Here is a 22,725-nt window from a genome sequence, read left to right on the forward strand (position 1 = left end):
TTTCTACAACAACAATATTTCTAAATCAGGATCGGGTTAGAAGCATGATGTCATAAATCCATCTCTTTTTCCATGAACATAAAGCAAACCAACCAACCACAGGAGGTTGTTGGCACCTGAATTGGGGAGGACGGGCTCGTGGTAATGGCCGGAGCGGAAGAGGTGGAACGGTATCAAATTCATTAATTACATGTTTCCACGTGTTTGATGCCATTAAATTCGCTCAGTTCCAGCCATTATTATGAGCCATCCTCCCCTGAGGCGTGGATGTTTGTCCTATACATTGAATATTGTTTATTAAATAGTATACAGTAACCCTTCAATAAGGCTAGTTATAACAAACATTTAGCCAATCTAGTATTTGCATTTCAAAAATGCACTGCATGTTCGAGCCATGGACAAATGAATATTGCCCAACCATTATAATAAGATTAGCCTACCATTGCCGTTCATATAGCCTGTTAGTGGCTTTGCCACGTGGAAGGTAAACAAATGAACAGGCAAATAGCCTAGGCTACAAGCAGATTCTGCACCAAGCACAGCGATTGGAATTCCTGCGATTGGACAGTTAGGTCCAAGAGATGAAAGTGTAAGATACTATTTTTTAACAAAATTATAAAGGAAAAACAATAAACAGTCTATTGTAATGACATGATGTTTCTAAACAGACTTCCTACGGTCACTGGCACCTTTCATTCGATGGGTATCTCACATAGGCCGATTGAGTCCTAACTTTTCCCAGAAGCCGCATGGACAAAAATAATGTCCAATATGAAGAAATATGGTAATGGCAGTTGACTCTTTTGCTGCTGGAAGATATTTTAATAAAACATTGGTTATAGTCTACTGATTAGGCTACTGTGTGCCTCCGCTGACAAAATCGATGCCATAACCAATTGGATTACTGCTAAACCAGATGTTAGTGAGTCTTAAATATCACCAGTAGCGCTACTTGAAATTGGCACGTTTTTAATGACACACATCAAATATTTCCACCTCAGCGCAAGCGAGCTGATATATATAGCAAAGCGCTGCTTTTTAACAACTCGGGAATTGCCACTGAGCATGCGTTTGGCCTACAAAATAGAGCCTGTAGAGTTCAAAACGTATGTGTTTATGTTTATGTACTCAATAGTAGTGGTTGCTATTATGTCACATAAGTAGGCACATTTGATTGCAAAGACTAACAAATGTTGTTGTTGTTTTGTTCTCAGGTACCTCGAAGAGGACAAAACAGTTTGGCACGTTTCCAGGAAATTACGTAAAAGAGGTCAACTTATAACCTGTCAACAAACATTTATAGTGTGAGGAGAACCTAGCTCTAACCCTTGGTTGCCTGTTGAGTGTTGGGAAATAATTACTATTACTCTTGACTCTTTAAATTAGGACAGTTATTTAGTCAAGTGAATACGTTTGTCTAATGTAAGTGATCAGTTTGGTCTGAGGTATGTTAAGGTGCATGAGGTGACAATAGGAGAAAGCTAGCTGTTGACACTCTGCCCAATCGTCAGTGTGGTGTACACATACCCTAACCACGTCCTGCACAGTACATGGCTGAATTTATCATATGATATTCTTACAATGGAATTTTTAGTAAAACAATTCAATGTCACACACTGCAGCATACACTGAGTGTACAAAACATTAGGAACACCTTCCTAATATTGAGTTGCACCCCCCTTTACCCTCAAAACAGCCTCAATTCATCGGGGCATGGACTCAAAGTGTCAAAGGCATTCCACAGGAATGCTGGCCCATGTTGACTCCGATGCTTCCCACAAGTGTGTCAAGTTGGCTGGATGTCTATTGGGTGGTGGACTATGCACACAGGAAACTGTTGAGCTTGAAAAACCCACCATTGTTGCAGTTCTTGACACTCAAACTGGTGCGACTGGCACCTACTACCATACCCCGTTCAAAGGCACTTAAATCTTTTGTCTTGCCCTTCACCCCCTGAATAGCACAAATACACAATCCATATCTCAACTGTCAAGGCTTAAAATTATTTATTTAACCTGTCTCATCCCCTTCATCTACACTGATTTAAAGTGGTTTCAACAAGTGACATAAGGGATCATAGGTTTTACCTGGATTCACCTGGTCAGTCTGTCATGGAAAGAGCAGGTTTTCCTAATGTTTTGTACACTGTATATTCTTATACAGTAGGTATAGTACTTGCAGTGTGTCCTTGTGATTTGTTAACTACTATACAAAGTATTTTTGAAGCACATGAATGTCTATCTATATGAGGGGGCAGTAGCAGAGCAAATTATGGATCAAGAGAGCGGTTCTTACAACCTCCATGATGGATCAGGAGGGCTCAAATGTGTAGTTGCTGCACTAGAGAAATAGGAGCTGTTATTCATCAGCTACCTTCCAGGACCTATGTTGGGAAAAGTTGTTTTATTTAACGTTGAATGCAGATATATTTGAAGGTTGACATGACTTGCTAAGCTGTCTAGAATACCATTTTTATTTCTAGGAAAACCCATGTAGTGTTTGGTTGGACATACCATGAAGGTACCAGCCTGTATGTGTTGGCACATACTTGGACCGTGTCCAACAGACCATATTCCTTGGGTTTAAATTTCAAAAACCCATTGACCTGACAGCGAACTTAAAGCAACAAATGTATAGGCCTGCTATATTGTGTATCATCGTGGAATGGCTTGATTTTGTTAGCTCAGAAGGCACTAAAAGTAAGAAAGCTATGTTTGTGACAATGTAGGCTTGTAGTCTTTATAAAAAATAGCAGAACACTCTTACCTCGGTGTAGTCCAAAAGCTTCCAATGCCATTTTAGTAATGCCTCTGGTTTCTATTCAAGGTCTGTACTATAATTCGAGCACGTTCATCTACATGATAGAAATCCCAATGATCAAACATACTAGCTAAGCTTTCTGTCAGATGAAGTAATGAATGCAATCAGGAAGACTGGCTGTGCTATGTATGTACCTGATGAAGATAGCTCGTGTGTGTGTGTATGAGCTAATGGGTGAGTGTGCGTGATCTTCTGTGATTCCTGTGAGGTAGCTGGTGGCAGACAGCTGCCTAAACTAGACTGGCTCCAGTGGAATCACAGGACAGGTGTGATATGCCACTTTTTTAAGCACTTAACTGTATCAATAGCTAGGTTTCCATCCAATTGGCGATAGATTTGAATGTGAATATTCGACAATCCGCATAAAAACAATATGCACATTTTCCCACCAGGGATGTGGTTGAATCAAATGGACTTGTTGTGGAGAAAAGGCTCTGCGTGATGACGTAGTGCACATAAATATAACTTTTTGCGGTCAAATTCCCATGCCCCAAAAAAAGTGAAATGTGTTACCTTCGCATTTTCAACGCTACTGATGGTTTTGTCACAAGAATGTTGTGTTATATAGAGAATATGCCCACTCTGGTCTTGGCACGTGCGCTTTTAGCCAACAGTTCACAGATAGAGTGCGGGTAAGCTAGCCTACATTATGTGATTATTTGAATTGCCAAACAGCAGCCAAGCATCAATTATCATGTCACTAGAATATTTATTGTAATGGAGCATTAAGCTCATCTCCTTGCACTTTCACCACCCTGTGAAGTTTATGATAACTTATTCAATCTATAGCTTAATAAACTGCATGTTTTCCCGAGTTGTAGTGGGACGACCACACAACATATCACATGACTCCCAAGTTAACTTCAATATGATATTATATCAATATTTTCTTATTAAAGGTATTTCCACTGCCATTTCTTGCATAATTCATTTGACTAACAACAACAACAAAAAACATTTGAAAGTTTAGTGACAAATTATTTTTTATTTTATCCGACATGTAATTTTCTTCACATTAGAAAGGTTAGTGCCATCATTATTTTGAGGTCGAGGCACAACAACAAAAAACATGACTAATTATCTTTGAGCTGGACTACTCCCTTGAGGAAGATTGCTTTGAAATCGGATATCAAAGCATCGAAGCAGTCTTCCTGTGAGGACAGAGGTCCCCAATTTCAAAGCTTCATCAGATTTGTAAGCTGGTAAAAGGCATGCACCATGTCAGAATACTGTAAATTCTGAAAATGTGGTAGATTGAAAAAAAGGATGCCTTATGTTGTGGCAGCTCTACTTTCTTCTCTCTTAACTGAGTCATATCAAATTCTTCCTCTTTATGACTAACTGCTATGTGTTCTTCAGCGGAATCCTAAATGTCATGAGTGACAGTCTAGGTTCACTAGGCAGTATAATTGAAATTAGAGTATATCAGTAAGACTATCAACATTTAACTAGTATTATTACCTTTTTTACAGTAGTAATACTAATCTAGTTCCTGGAGTGATACTGATTACGATTATTTATATGTTACATATCTTTATTTATCCACTTGATGAAGTTAGCTACAGTAGTGCAGTGATGATTAGCATTGACCAAATTGGGACATGGTCTGGAGTTATTAAGTGGCTACCCCCTATCATGTTACCTTGTGAGATATTTATTCTACAATGAAGTACAGCTCTGCCTGTTTACTAATTTGTCTGTTGTACTTGAAAGGAATAGAAAGCTTCATTCTGTCAAGCTGTTACAATGTTTCCCATTGACATGAGACGATACAACACTCAAACATCCAACATCGTTTATCCCTAGTTTTTTTACAGCCAACATCCAACATTGATGAGAATAGTATGACAGTTGTTCTTACCAAACCAGTTACATTGTGCTGAGTCTGTCTCTAAATCATTCATATGACTATCAAGAAGTATTTTGCGGCAACAGTGAAGCATTAGATGAGGTGTTCTACTCACAGGCGGTAACTTAATTGGGAAGGACGGGCTGTAGTAATGGCTGGAACGGAATCAATGGAGTCGTATCGAACGCATCAAACATATGGTTCTCATGTGTTGAATACCAGTCCATTTACTCCATTCCAACCATTATTATGAGCCGTCATCCCCTCAGCAGCCTAATGTGGTCCGACTGTATGGCCATTCATGTGTTTGTAAGTAGTGTTTCTTACATTTCCCCTTGGTCTGCTGTACATAACTGCCATAACTTATGTTGCTGAAGGATAACCTGAGTGGTTGTATTATGACTCCGCTGTGAGCTGTTTACCACATAGAGATACAGTATAACACAATGTGTTCTATTTAATTATGTGGTTCCCCCATGCTAGCACTTGCACTATAGATATTACCCTTCTCCAACACAGACATCCGAAGTCAAAACAAAGCTTATAAGATCCAGGGACAACTTAATAAGAAAAGGTCTGTTCCATGTCAAACTGGCTGTATGATAGACTTTGGCAACAAGCAATCGCTCTTCTTGTGCTATCGTATGATAGCCTTTACAAGTCAGTGTAGAATGTTGATGTGATAATGTGCTCCATGAAACATCGCAGGATGTATGAATGTATGATTGTGGAGTACTGTATACACACATTATGTAAAAAGGATCCGTGCTTTCAGCTTGAATTAACATGTAAACCATTAAACAGCCTGGCACAATAAGGATTGTAAATATGTATAATAAAGAAGTATGGAATCCAAGTGATGGGAAAAGTCACATAAAGCTCTATCAGTTGTTCCAGCTTATTTACCTGAACGATTTTTTGGGGGGCAAAGCACAGAGTGAAGAGTTATTTAGCACAGACAGTTTGATGCATATGAAGTAACATTACGCTGCCATTTTGTGAGGATCGTAATGACTTATTTCAGATACAAATTGTGCCTAATTTTCATTTGCTTTTATTGATGATCACAGAAATGTATCCATATGTCATATTTAAGGATATTACTATTGTTTATACCATTAGATTTAGTCCTTGATGGGAGAATAGATGTACTAGGTACCACTACTGTACCAGTACCTTGACTAAAGTGTGACACTGCTTCAAAGATATTATTAATGATCAAGGCACTTAACCCTCATTTGCTCCAGCGGTGCCGTACTACTATGGTTGACCCTGTAAAACAACACATTTCACTGCACCTATCCGGTGTGTGACAATACTATATATTTTTTTCCTTTAGTTTGCCAAGATGCACAACCTGCAACAGGTTTTGTTTGTTTGCTTTTTTTTTCTTTTTTTTTTTGCAGTGCTGTTTCAGTGTCAATATTAAAATGAAGACAACACTATTTACTGCTGTGATTTCGGTATTATGCAATATTTAATAAACTATATAAAGCATCCTGAAGTACCATGTGTCTAATGTAATTTAATTAGGTCTAACTTTGAAACAACTGAAGTGTAAAAAAAAATGTTTTACAGTTATTTGTATTTAATGTTGTTTGACTAAGCTTATTCTGATCATTTTCTCAAAAACCCATACTGTACACAACAGACTCACAGAGGCAGGTATACTCCAGAGAACCTGAGATGTCATGGATAACGCTGATTATATAATCAGTGCTAGATAGGAGACAGCACAAACTCATTTTGGCGCGGGGGCCGCACTTGATCTTCCACAAGGTCAGAAGGGCCGCACTGAAATGTTTTTTATATTTCCTCGCTGTCACAATTTGGAAAATGTAGTGCTCTATCCATCGTTTATGGAATTTTCAATACTCCCCGACTGTCTATATTTATTTTTTTGGGATGATTATTAGCGAGCTGGACACAGTCAAGAAACTGTTTAAATGTAGGTCCATTATCATTCTTACACAGTTTAGTTTTAGTCATTCTAATAAAGTATATTGAATATATTGGACCCCTTAGTGGGCCGGATCCGATCTGTGGGCCGGATCTGATCTGTGGGCCGTATGTTTCACATAAATGATAATGGAAAAGTAAACAATTTTGGCTATAGTGAGTCCGACACCACCAACAACATCCCAATTGAACCTCTGATTTGAAAGTGATCAATACAGTTCAAACGATTTATATTGCTTTGTTAGGCCTACTCGATCATGCACTGAGAGGCCCTGATACAGTAGGCCTAGTACATTCATTTGCTTGTCTCCTATCTTACTACAATATAGTCCAATATGTGAACATGTAAACTTTTTCATTAAATCATGAAACTTGTTCCACTTGCACATTTTGGGGCCCATTTTCAAATATGGAGCCATCGCAAAAGAAACTACACATTTTCCACCATTGCCAAATAATGTATTTTGCATCATATTTCCTGAACCAAACATTATAACATAGAAAATGTCATGTCTACGTTTTGATGGTCAATGATTACAACGGTGCCATGTACAACATCATAAACAGTTCCGATTATTATTTATGTGCCATACAGTCTACTGTTGTCGTCTTTCCCCTGGCTGTGAATGTAGAGACTGTGTGACATGAAACTGTAAATTCATGGAACACAGAAAGGCCTTTGAAATTGTCTGGACCCAGGGACCTGGTGATATCATGGGCACGTACAGTGTACCTCAAGTGCTTGTGGGTGCCAAATGCCACTCACCAATCCTCAAATTATATTTCAGAAGAGAACATTTCCATTTTGGAGCAATTCACAATTCTCGTTTATGATTGTAGTAACAGTCTAGACAACATCAATCAAGCTCATTTTGAGATCATGAAGAAAGGAACAGAAAAGGAGAAAATCCTTCCACAAATGATGCATTGGTGCAGCACATCAAAATCAATTAATACAAATGTTATTTTCATAACGATTTTCATGGAGTCCTTAACAACAACCCAGCTTAAACCCCCAAAGAGCAAGCAGCAGCAGCAGCAAAGGAGAAACAAAGAAAAGGTGGACGGAACCTCTTTTAGCTGTACCGAGTAGAAGGTTGGAGTGCATATGACCATCTAGGCCAGACAAATGGTAAATTTAGGCAAGATAGTATGGTCTAGTATACAGTATGTCACCAAGATTCAAGGCATGGATGACTATCAGGGTCGTAGTAGATCAGAGTGTACAAGACCCTCTAGCCAGAGAGTCCACATATGCCGGCAAAGATCGACTTCATCCATTTGGGACATAAGTTCATAATGAGTCTATATCTGGGCCTTCTGTGTGACATTGTGGCTAAGCCATCAGAGTCATAGTCTCTTGATGGGCATGGGTCCTGAGATCCTCAAAAGGTTCTACAGCTGCAGCATTGAGAGTGCTGCATCCTGACTGGTTGCATCACTGCCTGGTATGGCAATTGCTCTGCCTCTGACCGCAAGGCACTACAGAGGGTAGTGTGTACGGCCCAGTACATCACTGGGGCTAAGCTGCCTGCCATCCAGGACCTCTACACCAGGCAGTGTCAGAGGAAGGCCCTAAAAATTGTAAAAGACCCCAGCCACCCCAGTCGTAGACTGTTCTCTCTACTACCGCATGGCAAGCGATACCGGAGTGCCAAGTCTGGGACAAAAAGGCTTCTACCCCCAAACAGTTTTTACCCCCAAGCCATAAGACTCCTGAACAGGTAACCAAATGACTACCCGGACTATTTGCATTGTGTGCCGTGCCCCCCAACCCCTCTTTTTATGCTGCTGCTACTCTGTTTATCATATATGCATAGTCACACTAACTATACATTCATGTACATACTACCTCAATTGGCCCGACCAACCAGTGCTCCCGCACATTGGCTAACCGGGCTATCTGCATTGTGTCCCACACCCCACCCCCCACCCCATCTTTTACGCTACTGCTACTCTCTGTTCATAGTCACTATAACCATATCTACATGTACATACTACCTCAACCACCCTGACTAACCGGTGTCTGTATGTAGCCTCGCTAATTTTATAGCCTGTCTTTTTACTGTTGTTTTATTTCTTTATGGTCACCTAATACCTTTTTTGCACTATTGGTTAGAGCCTGTAAGTAAGCATTTCACTGTAAGGTCTACGCCTATTGTATTCAGCGGGCGTGACAAATAAACTTTGATTTGATTTGATGTGCCATGTGACATTTTGGCAACCTGTCTTCTTGTATAGCTTACTGTAGGGTATTTTATTCAGTCAGAAGATGCAGCAGACTCTGTTGAGACAACCACTACTGAAAGACTCCATCCCTCACATGTCATTCTAGACAGCCCAGCAACACTCCAAATCATACAAGAGAACAGATTTGACATTGCTGTTGTGTTATAGGTGGATATTTGTTTTGATGCTGTTCTGCTCAGACCTCTAAGTAGGAGGCGTTGGGAAAATGCACAATGCCGTTGCCTAGAGATCTTACAGCTGGGGAGAATACAGTGACAATAAAAAGTATGTGAACCCTTTTGGAATTACCTGGATTTCTGCATAAAATGGTCATCAAATTTGATCTGATCTTCATCTAAGTCGCAACAATAGACAAACATAATGTGTTTAAACTAATAACACACACATTGTATTTTTCCTGTCTATACTGAATACATTCACAGTGTAGGTTGGAAAAAGTATGTGAACCCCTAGGCCCTTCTCCAAAAAGTACTTCTCCAAAAGCTAATTGGAGTTGGGAGTCAGCTAACCTGGAGTCCAATCAATGGGACGAGATTGGAGATGTTGGTTAGAGCTGCCTTGCCCTATAAAAAACACTCACAAAATTTGAGTTTGCTATTCACAAGAAGCATTGCCTGATGTAAACCATGCCTCGAACAAAAGAGATCTCAGAAGACCTAAGATTAAGAATTGTTGACTTGCACAAAGTTGGAAAGGGTTACAAAAATATCTCTAAAAGCCTTGATGTTCATCAGTCCACGGTCAGACAAATTGTCTATAAATGGAGAAAGTTCAGCACTGTTGCTACTCTCCCTAGGAGTGGCTGTCCTGCAAAGATGACTGCAAGAGCACAGGGCAGAATGCTCAATGAGGTTACAAAAAATCCTAGTGTCAGCTAAAGACTTACAGAAATCTCTGGAACATGCTAACATCTCTGTTGACGAGTCTACTATATATAAAGCACTAAACAAGAATGGTGTTCATGGGAGGACACCATGGAATAAGCCACTGCTGTCCAAAAAAACCAGTGCTGCATGTCTGAAGTTTGAAAAAGTGCACCTGGATGTTCCAAAATAATCTGTGGACAGATGAAACTACATTTGAGTTGTTTGGAAGGAACACACAACACTATGTGTGGAGAAAAAAAGGCACAGCACACCAACATCAAAACCTCATCCCAACTGTAAAGTATGGTGAAGGGAGCATCATGGTTTGGGGCTGCTTTGCTGCACTGTGAATGTTTACACGGTGTGTTCCTAGATGAAGATCATATCAAATTGTATGACCAATTTATGCAGAAATCCAGGTATTTCCAAAGGGTGCACATACTTTTTCTTGCCACTGTACCACTGGGTTTGTGGTTTTGGTCGTGATCCATTTGATGGTAATAAGGAAGAAGATAGGAAAGTGACCTGTGTCTCACTGCAGACTGCACAGGGACACACGTAGAGAGTGTACTGCCAAAGAGAATATACATGAAGAGGTTCAGAAACTGCTTCTCCAATAGAAATCACTGATCTCGCTTGTAGGCGATAAACACGTAATCAGGTCTCATGCCTTGATCACACCCATAGCATCATGGCGCAAAATAGTACGCAACATCATATGGATGTGTGTGCAACAAAGTTCTATATTCACCTTCTGCTACCATTTCTTTCAAGCCCTCTATGTATACAGTTTGGCGCATACGTTCGATAAATCCAACATATGCACCACACAGAACACCCTGCAACTGCCTCTGCAACGCAATGCTGCAAGGCAAATGCAACGTTCAATCGGAAATGAATGTACTTATGGTGTACCAAAATGCGTAACAGTCCTGTCCTGCCGGACTGCGCATGTGCATGCCGTCAAATAAAAGGCACTCCTTTGATATAAAGTTGTTTTTGACGTAGATGAAAGTGTGTCAGTTTGTCAATTTCACGAGGTTGTAGTAATGACATGTTTAGCTGCTTGCGACATTGGCTTGAATCTAGGTTGTGCCTTTAATGGCGTAAACTCACCAAAGGCGAACTCATCAAAGGCAGGTGTGTGATTTATTTTAGAATGCATTGTTTTGAAATATAATGACCCAGACCCAACCGAAGCCGGGCAGGCATCCGCCTGTCCACTGACGCCTCGCTCGATTAAAACGTGATTCTATTTATGCGTTTATTGCTGGTGCTGTAGTCACGCTGTAGTCACACAAAACAATAAAACGTTTTCTTTAGCTCATTTGAATTAGAAGAGGTAGATAAGGGTTAAATTAGACCAATTCATCCATTTATTGAAACACCACATCGCAAAAACGATTGGAGATATGGACTATCGCGCTTGCATACAGTCACTGCTCTGCCTGTCCTGTCATTTCCACCCGCCTCGCTTTGCTTGCTGAGTTTTTCACTTAAAACTTTTTCGGGATCAGTGTCCCTTCCACGGGATGGTTAAGCTAACATAGACTAATGCGATTTGCATGAGGTTGTAAGTAACAAGAACATTTTCCAGGACATAGACACATCTGATATTGACAGAAAGCTTAAATTCTTGTTAATCTAACTGCACTGTCCAATTTACAGTAGCTATTACAGTGAAATAATAACATGCTGTTTGAGGAGAGTGCACAATTTTGAACATGAAAAGTTATTAATAAACAAATTAGTCACATTTGGGCAGTCTTGATACAACATTTTGAACAGAGATGGAATGGTTCATTGGATCAGTCTAAAACTTTACACATACACTGATGCCATTTAGTGTCCGAAATCTAAATTGCACCTGGGCTGGAATAATACATTATGGCCTTTCTCTTGCATTTCAAATATGATGGCGCAAAAAAAATACAAAAGAACGTGTTTTTTTTTCTTTGTATTATCTTTTACCAGATCTATTGTGTTATATTCTACCACATTCCTTTCACATTTCCATAAACTTCAAAGTGTTTTCTTTCAAATAGTATCTCATTTTAAGTGAAAATTGGGGGAAAAAAGGGCTAATCCTTATTTAAGGAAGACATTTTCACTTCTCCCATTGACTCCCCAAACCCTGGCTGGTCTGTTGAGTCTGTTGAGTCTGCTTAGCGATACATTCCTGGTTGCATTGGCAACAAATTCTGTGATCCAATTATTTTGCGTATGTTGTCAGAAACTGTGATTACATTGGATTTCTTCGAATTGTTTACCTTGGCAGTCCATTATATAAAAATCTGAACTGCTTTTGGTGTTGTATGTGGTACCATTGTAATAATGGACCATCAAAACATGGGGGTAGACATCATTTCTGTGTTATCATTTTTGGTTCAGCAGATATAACACAAAATACATTGTCCGATTATGGCGTAATAGCAAAATGGCCACCTGGATACGTTTCTGATGTTGTGCGTGCATATAGGAGAATTGTGAAGTACTCCAAAATGGAAATGTTCTCTTCTGAAATATAATTTGAGGGGTGGTGGGTGCCATTTGGGACCGACAAGCACTTGAGGTACATTTCATGGCTTCAGAAAGAATTCAAACCCCTTGACTTTTTCCACATTTTGTTGTTAGAGACTGAATTTAAAATGTATTATTTTTTGTCACTGATCTACCCTCAATAACCCACAATGTTAAAGTGTAATTATGTTTTCAGAAATGTTTACACATTAATACAAAATGAAAAGCTAAAATGTCTTTAGTCAGCATTGACAAATACGCTGATTCGGTGTGCGAGTTCATTAGAACGTGCATTGAAGATGTCGTTCCCATAGCAACGATTAAAACATTCCCTAACCAGAAACCTTGGATTGATGGCAGCATTCGTGTGAAACAGAAAGCGCGAACCACTGCTTTCAATCAGGGCAAGGTGTCTGGTAACATGACTGAATACAAACAATGCAGCTATTCCCTCCGTAAGGCTATCAAACAAGCTAAGCGTCAGTACAGAGACAAAGTAGAATCCCAATTCAACGGCTCAGACACAAGAGGCATGTGGCAGGGTCTACAGTCAATCACGGACTACAGGAAGAAATCCAGCCCAGTCACGGACCAGGATGTCTTGCTCCCAGGCAGACTAAATAACTTTTTTGCCCGCTTTGAGGACAATACAGTGCCACTGACACTGCCTGCAACGGAAAAATGCGGTCTCTCCTTCACTGCAGCCAAGGTGAGTAAAACATTTAAACGTGTTAACCCTCGCAAGGCTGCAGGCCCAGACGGCATCCCCAGCCGCGCCCTCAGAGCATGCGCAGACCAGCTGGCTGGTGTGTTTACGGACATATTCAATCAATCCCTATACCAGTCTGTTGTTCCCACATGCTTCAAGAGGGCCACCATCGTTCCTGTTCCCAAGAAAGCTAAGGTAACTGAGCTAAACGACTACCGCCCCGTAGCACTCACTTCCGTCATCATGAAGTGCTTTGAGAGACTAGTCAAGGACCATATCACCTCCACCCTACCTGACACCCTAGACCCACTCCAATTTGCTTACCGCTCAAATAGGTCCACAGACGATGCAATCTCAACCACACTGCACACTGCCCTAACCCATCTGGACAAGAGGAATACCTATGTGAGAATGCTGTTCATCGACTACAGCTCGGCATTCAACACCATAGTACCCTCCAAGCTCGTCATCAAGCTCGAGACCCTGGGTCTCGACCCCGCCCTGTGCAACTGGGTACTGGACTTCCTGACGGGCCGCCCCCAGGTGGTGAGGGTAGGTAACAACATCTCCTCCCCGCTGATCCTCAACACTGGGGCCCCACAAGGGTGCGTTCTGAGCCCTCTCCTGTACTCCCTGTTCACCCACGACTGCGTGGCCATGCACGCCTCCAACTCAATCATCAAGTTTGCGGACGACACAACAGTGGTAGGCTTGATTACCAACAACGACGAGACGGCCTACAGGGAGGAGGTGAGGGCCCTCGGAGTGTGGTGTCAGGAAAATAACCTCACACTCAACGTCAACAAAACTAAGGAGATGATTGTGGACTTCAGGAAACAGCAGTGGGAACACCCCCCTATCCACATCGATGTAACAGTAGTGGAGAGAGTAGCAAGTTTTAAGTTCCTCGGCATACACATCACAGACAAACTGAATTGGTCCACTCACACAGACAGCATCGTGAAGAAGGCGCAGCAGCGCCTCTTCAACCTCAGGAGGCTGAAGAAATTCGGCTTGTCACCAAAAGCACTCACAAACTTCTACAGATGCACAATCGAGAGCATCCTGGCGGGCTGTATCACCGCCTGGTACGGCAACTGCTCCGCCCTCAACCGTAAGGCTCTCCAGAGGGTAGTGAGGTCTGCACAACTACCTACAACTACCCCGGGCAAACTACCTGCCCTCCAGGACACCTACACCACCCGATGTTACAGGAAGGCCATAAAGATCATCAAGGACATCTACCACCTGAGCCACTGCCTGTTCACCCCGCTATCATCCAGAAGGCGAGGTCAGTACAGGTGCATCAAAGCTGGGACCGAGAGACTGAAAAACAGCTTCTATCTCAAGGCCATCAGACTGTTAAACAGCCACCACTAACATTGAGTGGCTGCTGCCTACACACTGCCTACACACTGACACTGACTCAACTGATGTAAATATATCACTAGCCACTTTAAACAATGCTACCTTATATAATGTTACTTACCCTACATTATTCATCTCATATGCATACGTATATACTGTACTCTATATCATCGACTGCATCCTTATGTAATACATGTATCACTAGCCACTTTAACTATGCCACTTTGTTTACATACTCATCTCACATGTATATACTGTACTCGATACCATCTACTGTATCTTGCCTATGCTGCTCTGTACCATCACTCATTCATATATCCTTATGTACATATTCTTTATCCCCTTACACTGTGTATAAGACAGTAGATTAGGAATTGTTAGTTAGATTACTTGTTGGTTATTACTGCATTGTCGGAACTAGAAGCACAAGCATTTCGCTACACTCGCATTAACATCTGCTAACCATGTGTATGTGACAAATAAAATTTGATTTGATTTGATTTAGTCAATAAGTATTCAATAATTGTGTTATGCAAGCCATAATAAGTTTGGAGTTAAACTGTGCTTAACAAGTCACATATTAAGTTGCATGGGCTCACTCTGTGTGCAATAATAGTGTTTAAAGTGATTTTTAAATGATTATCCCATCTCTGTACTCCACACATACAATTATATGTAAGGTCCCTAAATCAAGCAGTGAATTTCAAGCACAGATTCAACCAAAGACCAGGGAGGTTTTCCTATTGTTCGCAAAGAACGGCACCTATTGGTAGTTGGGTAGTTGGCAGACATTGAATATCCCTTTGAGCATGGTGCAGTTATTAATTTTATACTTTTATCAATACACCCAGTCACTACAAAGATACAGATGCCATTCCTAAATCAGTTGCTGGAGAGGAAGAAAACCACTCTGGGATTTCACCATGAGGCCAATGGTGATTTTAAAACAGTTCAAGTTTAATGGCTGTGATAGGAAATAACTGAGGATAGATCAACAACATTGTAGTTACTCTACAATACTAACATAAATTATAGAGTGAAAATAAGGAAGTCTCTACAGAATTTAAATATTCCAAAATATGCATCCTGTTTGCGATAAGACATCTCTGAGTACCACTCTTAATATTTTCAAGAATGGTGGTGGTTGCATCATGTTATGAGACAGACACGGGGAGACACATTCACCTTTCAGCAGGACAGTAACCTAAAACACAAGGCCAAATATATACTGGAGTTGTTTACCAAGACGACATTGAATGTTCCTGAGTGGCCTAGTTACAGTTTTGACTTAAATCAGCTTGACAATCTATAGCAAGACTTGAAGATGGCTGTCTCGTAATGATCAACAGCGAACTTGACACAGCTTGACAAATGTTTTAAAGAATAATGGGCAAATATTGTACAATTCAGGTGTGTAGAAAGACTCTCAGCTGTAATTTCTGCCAAAGGTAATTCTAACATGTATAATATTTATCTAATCAAGATATATTAGTGTTTTATATCCCATTAATTAAAAAATATATACTTTTTCTTTCACTTTGACATTACATTTTGTGTAGATCATTGACAAAAAAATTACAATTAAATCAATTATAATCCCACTTTGTAACACAAAATATTTTGGAAAAAGTCAAGAGGTGTGAACACTTTTTGAAAGCACTGTATGTGCCCATAAAATCTCCAATTCCCTGGGCTCAAACAATTTCAAAGGCCTTCCTGTGTTAAATGAATTTACACAGTGTCACACAGTATCCACATTCACAACCAGAGGCAAGACGACAGCAGTAGACAACTGTATAGCTCACTATGCTACATAAATAATATATTGTGTGCATTGTCAGAAACATTGGTTCACCATTATATAATAATCTAAACTGTTTATGATGTTTTACATGGCACTGTTGTAATCTCTGACCATCAAAACATTGGTGTAGACATCACCTTTTCTGTGTTATCATGGTTGGTTCTACAGATATAACCGAAAAGACATTGCCCGGTTATGGCGGATAAATAAAATGGCCACCATAGAAGCCTGGAGTTGTTTTTGATGTTGTGCATGGCATCACTGTAATTTTTGTCCATCAAAAAATAGGGGTAGGCATCTTTTCTGAGTTTTCATGTTTGGTTCATGAGATATGATGCAACAAACATTATTTGATATGGCAGAATGGAAAATGGCCACCATGGCCGCAAGGAGGTATTTTTTGCGATAGCTCCATATCTGAAAATGTTCAGGGTCCCAAACTGTACAGTGGCGCATTACCATACAGGATTTACCCCTGTTTTATCCAAAAGGCTTGCAATCGTGTGTCACTAGGCCATGGCTCCGGCGGACCTGCTCTCACTTGGTGCCAAAGCTAGGCCACTGGTACTTTTCATCTTGCATTTACTGTACATAACAATTGCTAACTGTGAACTTTACACCTTCTGAAAAAGCAACTGTTTTTATTATGCAGATGTTGTTGATTCTGCTCTTATAAGTCCTCACTGTCAGCCCAAGCTATGGTAACCACTTCTTCTTCTATGATATAATGGCAGTCCGCAAACCAATGTTAAAGGTGCATGCCGCCACCTACTGTGCTGGAGTGTGTGGTCAATCACGGTTTACAACATTTCTAAATCCTCTTACCTAACTCAGTACTTCTAAGAAAATATAAAATACCCCTACTAACTTCTAATAGACCCTCCCCCCATCCCCATTAATTCCTTTCCCAAAAGCCCCAAACCCGGTCAACCTCAATGACCCTACACTTCAATCTTTCCTTCTCTTCAACATACTTACAACAATATAACACACGTTCCACCGTTTCATCAACCATACACTCCAGACACCAACCATTCACATGCTTTCCAACCAGATCTAATGACTAGTTCAATGTACAATGTTCTAAATGCAATCGAGCAAACACCACCTCAGCCTTCCTAAACTGACCTTTGAAGCTTGGTCCACCGACCTTCTTTGGAGGGCATATAAAATCAAATCAAATTGTATTGGTCACATACACATATTTAGCAGATGTTATTGTGTGTGTAGTGAAATGCTTGTGTTCCTAGCTCCAACAGTGCAATTCACAACAAATCTAAAAGTAAAATAATGGAATAAATAATTAAATAAAAGAAAGAAATAACATAATGGAAAATAATGGAATTAAGAAGATGTCGCCGGAGAGGATGGCTGCCGTTTCATGAGCTCTTAACCAACCGTGTTATTTTGTTTGTTTTTTCGCATTTTTTGTATCTTATTTTGTATATACTGTTGCTGCTACTGTCTCTTATGACCGAAAACTTCTGAAAATCAGAACAGCAATTACTCAACTTAGACTGTATGAAGAATTTGTCTTTAATGAGTCGGACGAGAGGGATTTACTCCGGACACCAAAACAGGCCCTCATCCCAGTCATCCCTGAAGAGATGGAAAAGATATTACGGAAAGAGATCGGGGTACCTTGTAAGGATCCACCGACGAGTGGTTAATCTGCCCTTGCCATCTGTACTACTGGCCAACGTGCAATCGCTGGGAAATAAATTGGATGAGCTAAAAGCATGTATATCACACCAATGGGGCATAAAAAACTGTAATATCTTATGTTTCACAGAGCCGTGGTTGAACAACGACATGAATAACATACAGCTGGCGGGTTATACACTGCATCGGCAGGATAGAACAGCAAGGAAGTCTTGAAGTTTTGTTTGCCTGAGGTAGAGTATCTCATGATAAGCAGTAGACCACACTATTTACCAAGAGAGTTTTCAGCTCCATTTTTCGTAGCTGTCTACATACCACCACAGACCGAAGCTGGCACGAAGACCGCAGTCAATGAGCTGTATACCGCCATAAGCAAACAGGGAAATGCTCATCCAGAGGCGGCGCTCCTAGTGGCCGAGGACTTTAATGCAGGGTAACTTAAATCAGTTTTTACCTAATTTCTATCAGCATGTTAAATGTGCACCTTTACTTCACACACATAGATGCATACAAAGCTCTCTCTCGAACTCCATTTGGCAAATCTGACCATAATTCTATCCTCCTGATTCCTGCTTACATGCAAAAACTAAAGCAGGAAGCACCAATGATCAATAAGAAAGTGGTCAGATGAAGCAGATGCTAAGCTACAGGACTCTTTATCTAGCACAATCTAGAATATATTTCGGGATTCTTCCGATGGCATTGAGGAGTGCACCACATCAGTCACTGGCTTCATCAATAAGTGCATTGATGACATCGTCCCCACAGTGACTGTACGTACATACCCCAACCAGAAGCCATGGATTACAGGCAACATGCGCACTGAGCTAAAGGGTAGAGCTGCCGCTTTCAAGGAGCTTATAAGAAATCCCACTATGCCCTCCGACGAACCATCAAACAGGCAAAGCGTCAATACAGGACTAAAATCGAATCATACTACACCGGCTTCCATGCTCGTTGGATGTGGCAGGGCTTGCAAACCATTACAGACTACAAAGGGAAGCAAAGCCGAAAGATGCCCAGTGACACGAGCCTACCAGACGAGCTAAATGACTTCTTTGCTCGCTTCGAAGCAAGTAAAACTGAAACATGCATGACAGCACCAACTGTTCCGGACGACTGTGTGATCATGCTCTCCACAGCCAATGTGAGTAAGACCTTTAAACAGGTCAACATTTACAAGGCTGCAGGGCCAGACAGATTACCAGGATGTGTACTCCGAGCATGCGCTGACCAACTGGCAAGTGTTTTCACTGACATTTTCAACCTCTCCCTGTCTGAGTCTGTAATACCAACATATTTCAAACAGACCACCACAGTCCCTGTGCCCAAGAACAGTAAGGTAACCTGCATAAATGACGACCGACCCGTAGCACTCAAATTTGTAGCCATGAAGTACTTTGAAAGGCTGGTCATGGCTCACATCATCACCATTATTCCAGAAACCATAGACCCACTCCAATTTGCATACCGCCCCAACAGATCCACAGATGATGCAATCCCAAATGCATTCCAAACTGCCCTTTCACACCTGGACAAAAGGAACACTTATGTGAGAAAGCTATTCATTGACTACAGCTCAGCGTTCAACACCATAGTGCCCTCAAAGCTCATCACTAAGCTAAGGACCCTGGGACTAAACATCTCCCTCTGCAACTGGATCCTGGACTTCCTGACAGGCCGCCCCAGGTGGTAAGGGTAGTTAATAACACATCCGCCACGCTGATCCTTAACACGGGGGTCCCTCAGGGTTGCGTGCTCAGTCCCCTCCTGTACTCCCCATTCACCGTTCACTCATGAATGCACGGCCAGGCACGACTCCCACTCCATCATTAAGTTTGCCGATGACACAACCGTTGTAGGCCTGATCACCAACAACGACAAGACAGCATATAGGGAAGATGCTGGCCGTGTGGTGCCAGGACAACAACCTCTCCCTCAATGTGATCAAGACAAAGGAGATGATTGTGAACTACAGGAAAAGGAGGACTGAGCGAGCCCCCATTCTCATCGACGGGGCTGTAGTGGAGCAGGTTGAGAGCGTCAAGTTCCTTGGTGTCCACATCACCAACAACAAACTAACATGGTCCAAGCACACCAAGACAGTCGTGAAGATGTCACGACAAAACCTATTCCGCCTCAGGAGACTGAAAAGATTTGGCACGGTCCTCAGATCCTCAAAAGGTTCTACAGCTGCACCATCGAGAGCATTCCAACTGGTTGCATCACTGCCCGGTATGGCAACTGCTCGGCCTCTGACCGCAAGGCACTACAGAGCGTCGTGTGTACGGCCCAGTACATCACTGGGGCCAAGCGTCCTGCCATCCAGGACCTCTATACCAGGCGGTCAAAGACTCCGCCACCCTAGTCATAGACTGTTCTCTCTGCTACCTCATGGCAAGCGGTACCAGAGCGACAAATCTAGGTCCAAGAGGCTTCTAAACAGCTTCTACCCCCAAGCTATAAGACTATTGTTCATCTAATCAAATGGCTACCCAGACTACTTGCATTGCCCCCCTCTTTTATGCTGCTGCTATTCTCTGTTATTATCTATGCTTAAGTCCCTTTAATAACTCACATGTATATATTACCTCAATCACCTCGACTAACCGGTGCCTTTTCATACTCTGTACCGGTAACCCCTGTATATAGCCTCGCTATTGTTATTTTCCTGCTGCTCTTTAATTGTTACTTTATTTCTTATTTTTTTGTATTTTTCTTAAAACTTCATTGTTGATTAAGGGCTTGTAAGTAAGCATTTAGCTGTTGTATTTGGCACACATATTTGGCACACATGACATGACAAATAACATTTTATTTTATTTTAATATATAAATATTAGGACGGGTAATATCGGAGTGGCATTGACTAAAATACAATAGAGTAGAATACAGTATCCATATGAAATGAGTAAAGCAGTATGTAAACATTATTAAAGTTACTAGTGTTCCAGTATTAAAGTGACTAGTGATTCCATGTCTATGTATATAGGGCAGCAGCCTCTAAGGTGCAGGCTTGATTAACAGGGTGGTAGCTGGCTAGTGATGGCTATTTAACATTTTGATGTCCTTGAGAAAGAAGCTGTTTTTCAGTCTCTTTGTCCCAGCTTTGATGCACCTGTACTGACCTCACCTTCTGGATGAAATCGGGTTAAACAGGCCATGACTCGGGTGGTTGAGTCCTTGATGATTTTTTGGGGATTCCTGTGACATCGGATGCTGTAGGTGTCCAGGAGGGCAGGCAGTGTGCCCCCCGGTGAGGCGTTGGGCAGACCGCACCACCCTCTGGAGAGTCCTGCGGTTGTAGGCGGTGCAGTTGCCGTACCAGGCTGGGATACAGCCCGACAGGATGCTTTCAATTGTGCAGCTGTAAGAGCTTGTGAGGGTCTTAGGGGCCAAGCCAAATTTCTTCAGCCTCTTGAGGTTGAAGAGGCACTGTTGCGCCTTTTTCACCACACTGTCTGTGTGGGTGGACCATTTCAGATCGTCAGTGATGTGTAAGCCGAGGAACTTGGAGCTTTCCACCTTGTCCACTGCGGTCCCATCAATGTGGATAGGGGTGTGCTCCCTCTGCTCTTTCCTTAAGTCCACAATCAGCACCTTTGTTTTGTTGAAGTTGAGGGTAAGGTTATTTTCCTGGCACCACTCCGCCAGGGCCCTCACCTCCTCTCTGTGTAGGCTGTCTCATCATTGTTGGTAATCAGGGCTAACTTGATGATTGAGTTGGAGGTGTGTGTAGCCACGCAGTCATGGGTGAACAGGGAGTACAGGAGGGGGCTGAGTATGCAGCCTTGTGGGGCCCCTGTGTGGAGGATCAGTGAAGCGGAGGTGTTGTTTCATACCTTCATCACCTGGGGGTGATTCGTCAGGAAGTCCAGGACCCAGTTGCACAGGGTAGGGTTCAGGCCCTGGGGCCTGAGCTTGTTGATAAGCTTGGAGGGTACTATAGGGTTGAAGGCTGAGCTATAGTCAATGAACAGCATTCTTACATAGGTATTCCTCTTGTCCAGGTGGGATAGGGCAGTGTGCAGTGCAATGTCAATTGCATCGTCTGTGGATCTATTGGGACAGTAAGGAAATTGAAGTGGGTCTATGGTGTCAGGTAAGGTAGACTAGACTCTGAGAGCACTTCATGATGACAGAAGTGAGAGCTATGGGGCGATAAAAGCCGGCCCTTGTGCTCAGTCTCATCTCTTCTGCCACACATCTATCAAACTGGCTCTGATCTTACATTTGGCCTCCCATCTACCCCTATGGAAACCACAGGTTGGTGGCACCTTAATTGTGGAGAAGGGGCTCGTGGTAATGGCAGGAGCGGGAATGGGTGGAATGGTGTCCAAAACATGTTTGAAAATCCATACTAACCAACTGTATACTACATACAGTTGAAGTCGGAAGTTTACAAACTCTTAAGTTGGAGTCATTAAAACTAATTTTTCAACCACTCCAAAAATGTCTTGTTAACAAACTATAGTTTTGGCAAGTCGGTTCGGACATCTACTTTGTGCATGACACAAATCATTTTTCCAACAATCGTTTGCAATGGTTTCACTTATAATTCACTGTATCACAATTCCAGTGAGTCAGAAGTTGACATACACTTAGTTGACTGTGCATTTAAACAGCTTGGAAAAATCCAGACAATGTCATGGCTTTAGAAGCTTCTGATAGGCTAATTGACATCATTTGAGTCAATTGGAGGTGTACCTGTGGCTGTATTTCAAGGCCTACCTTCAAACTCAGTGCCTCATTGCTTGACATCATGGGAAAATCAAAAGAAGTCAGCCAAGACCTCAGAAAACCAATTGTAGACATCCACAAGTCTGGTTCATCCTTGGGAGCAATGTACAAATGCCCGAAGGTATCACGTTCATTTTTACAAACAGTAGTACGCAAGTATAAACACCATGCAGCCGTCA

General features: G+C 41.7%; 1 protein-coding gene across 3 annotated transcripts in view; it reads left to right on the forward strand.

The window, feature by feature from the left end:
* LOC135512476 (sorbin and SH3 domain-containing protein 1) overlaps positions 1–6,168 on the forward strand; it is a 72,080-nt gene extending 65,912 nt beyond the window's left edge. For all 3 annotated transcript variants that reach the window (XM_064934544.1, XM_064934541.1, XM_064934542.1), the window contains one exon: positions 1,215–6,168. In XM_064934544.1, coding sequence (XP_064790616.1) covers positions 1,215–1,282 — 68 coding nt within the window. In that variant the 3' untranslated portion in view covers positions 1,283–6,168. The remainder of the gene's footprint in view (positions 1–1,214) is intronic.
* The last annotated feature ends 16,557 nt before the right edge of the window (positions 6,169–22,725 follow it).

This window comes from Oncorhynchus masou, chromosome 24, assembly GCF_036934945.1.
Source record: "Oncorhynchus masou masou isolate Uvic2021 chromosome 24, UVic_Omas_1.1, whole genome shotgun sequence".
Lineage (NCBI taxonomy): Eukaryota > Metazoa > Chordata > Actinopteri > Salmoniformes > Salmonidae > Oncorhynchus > Oncorhynchus masou.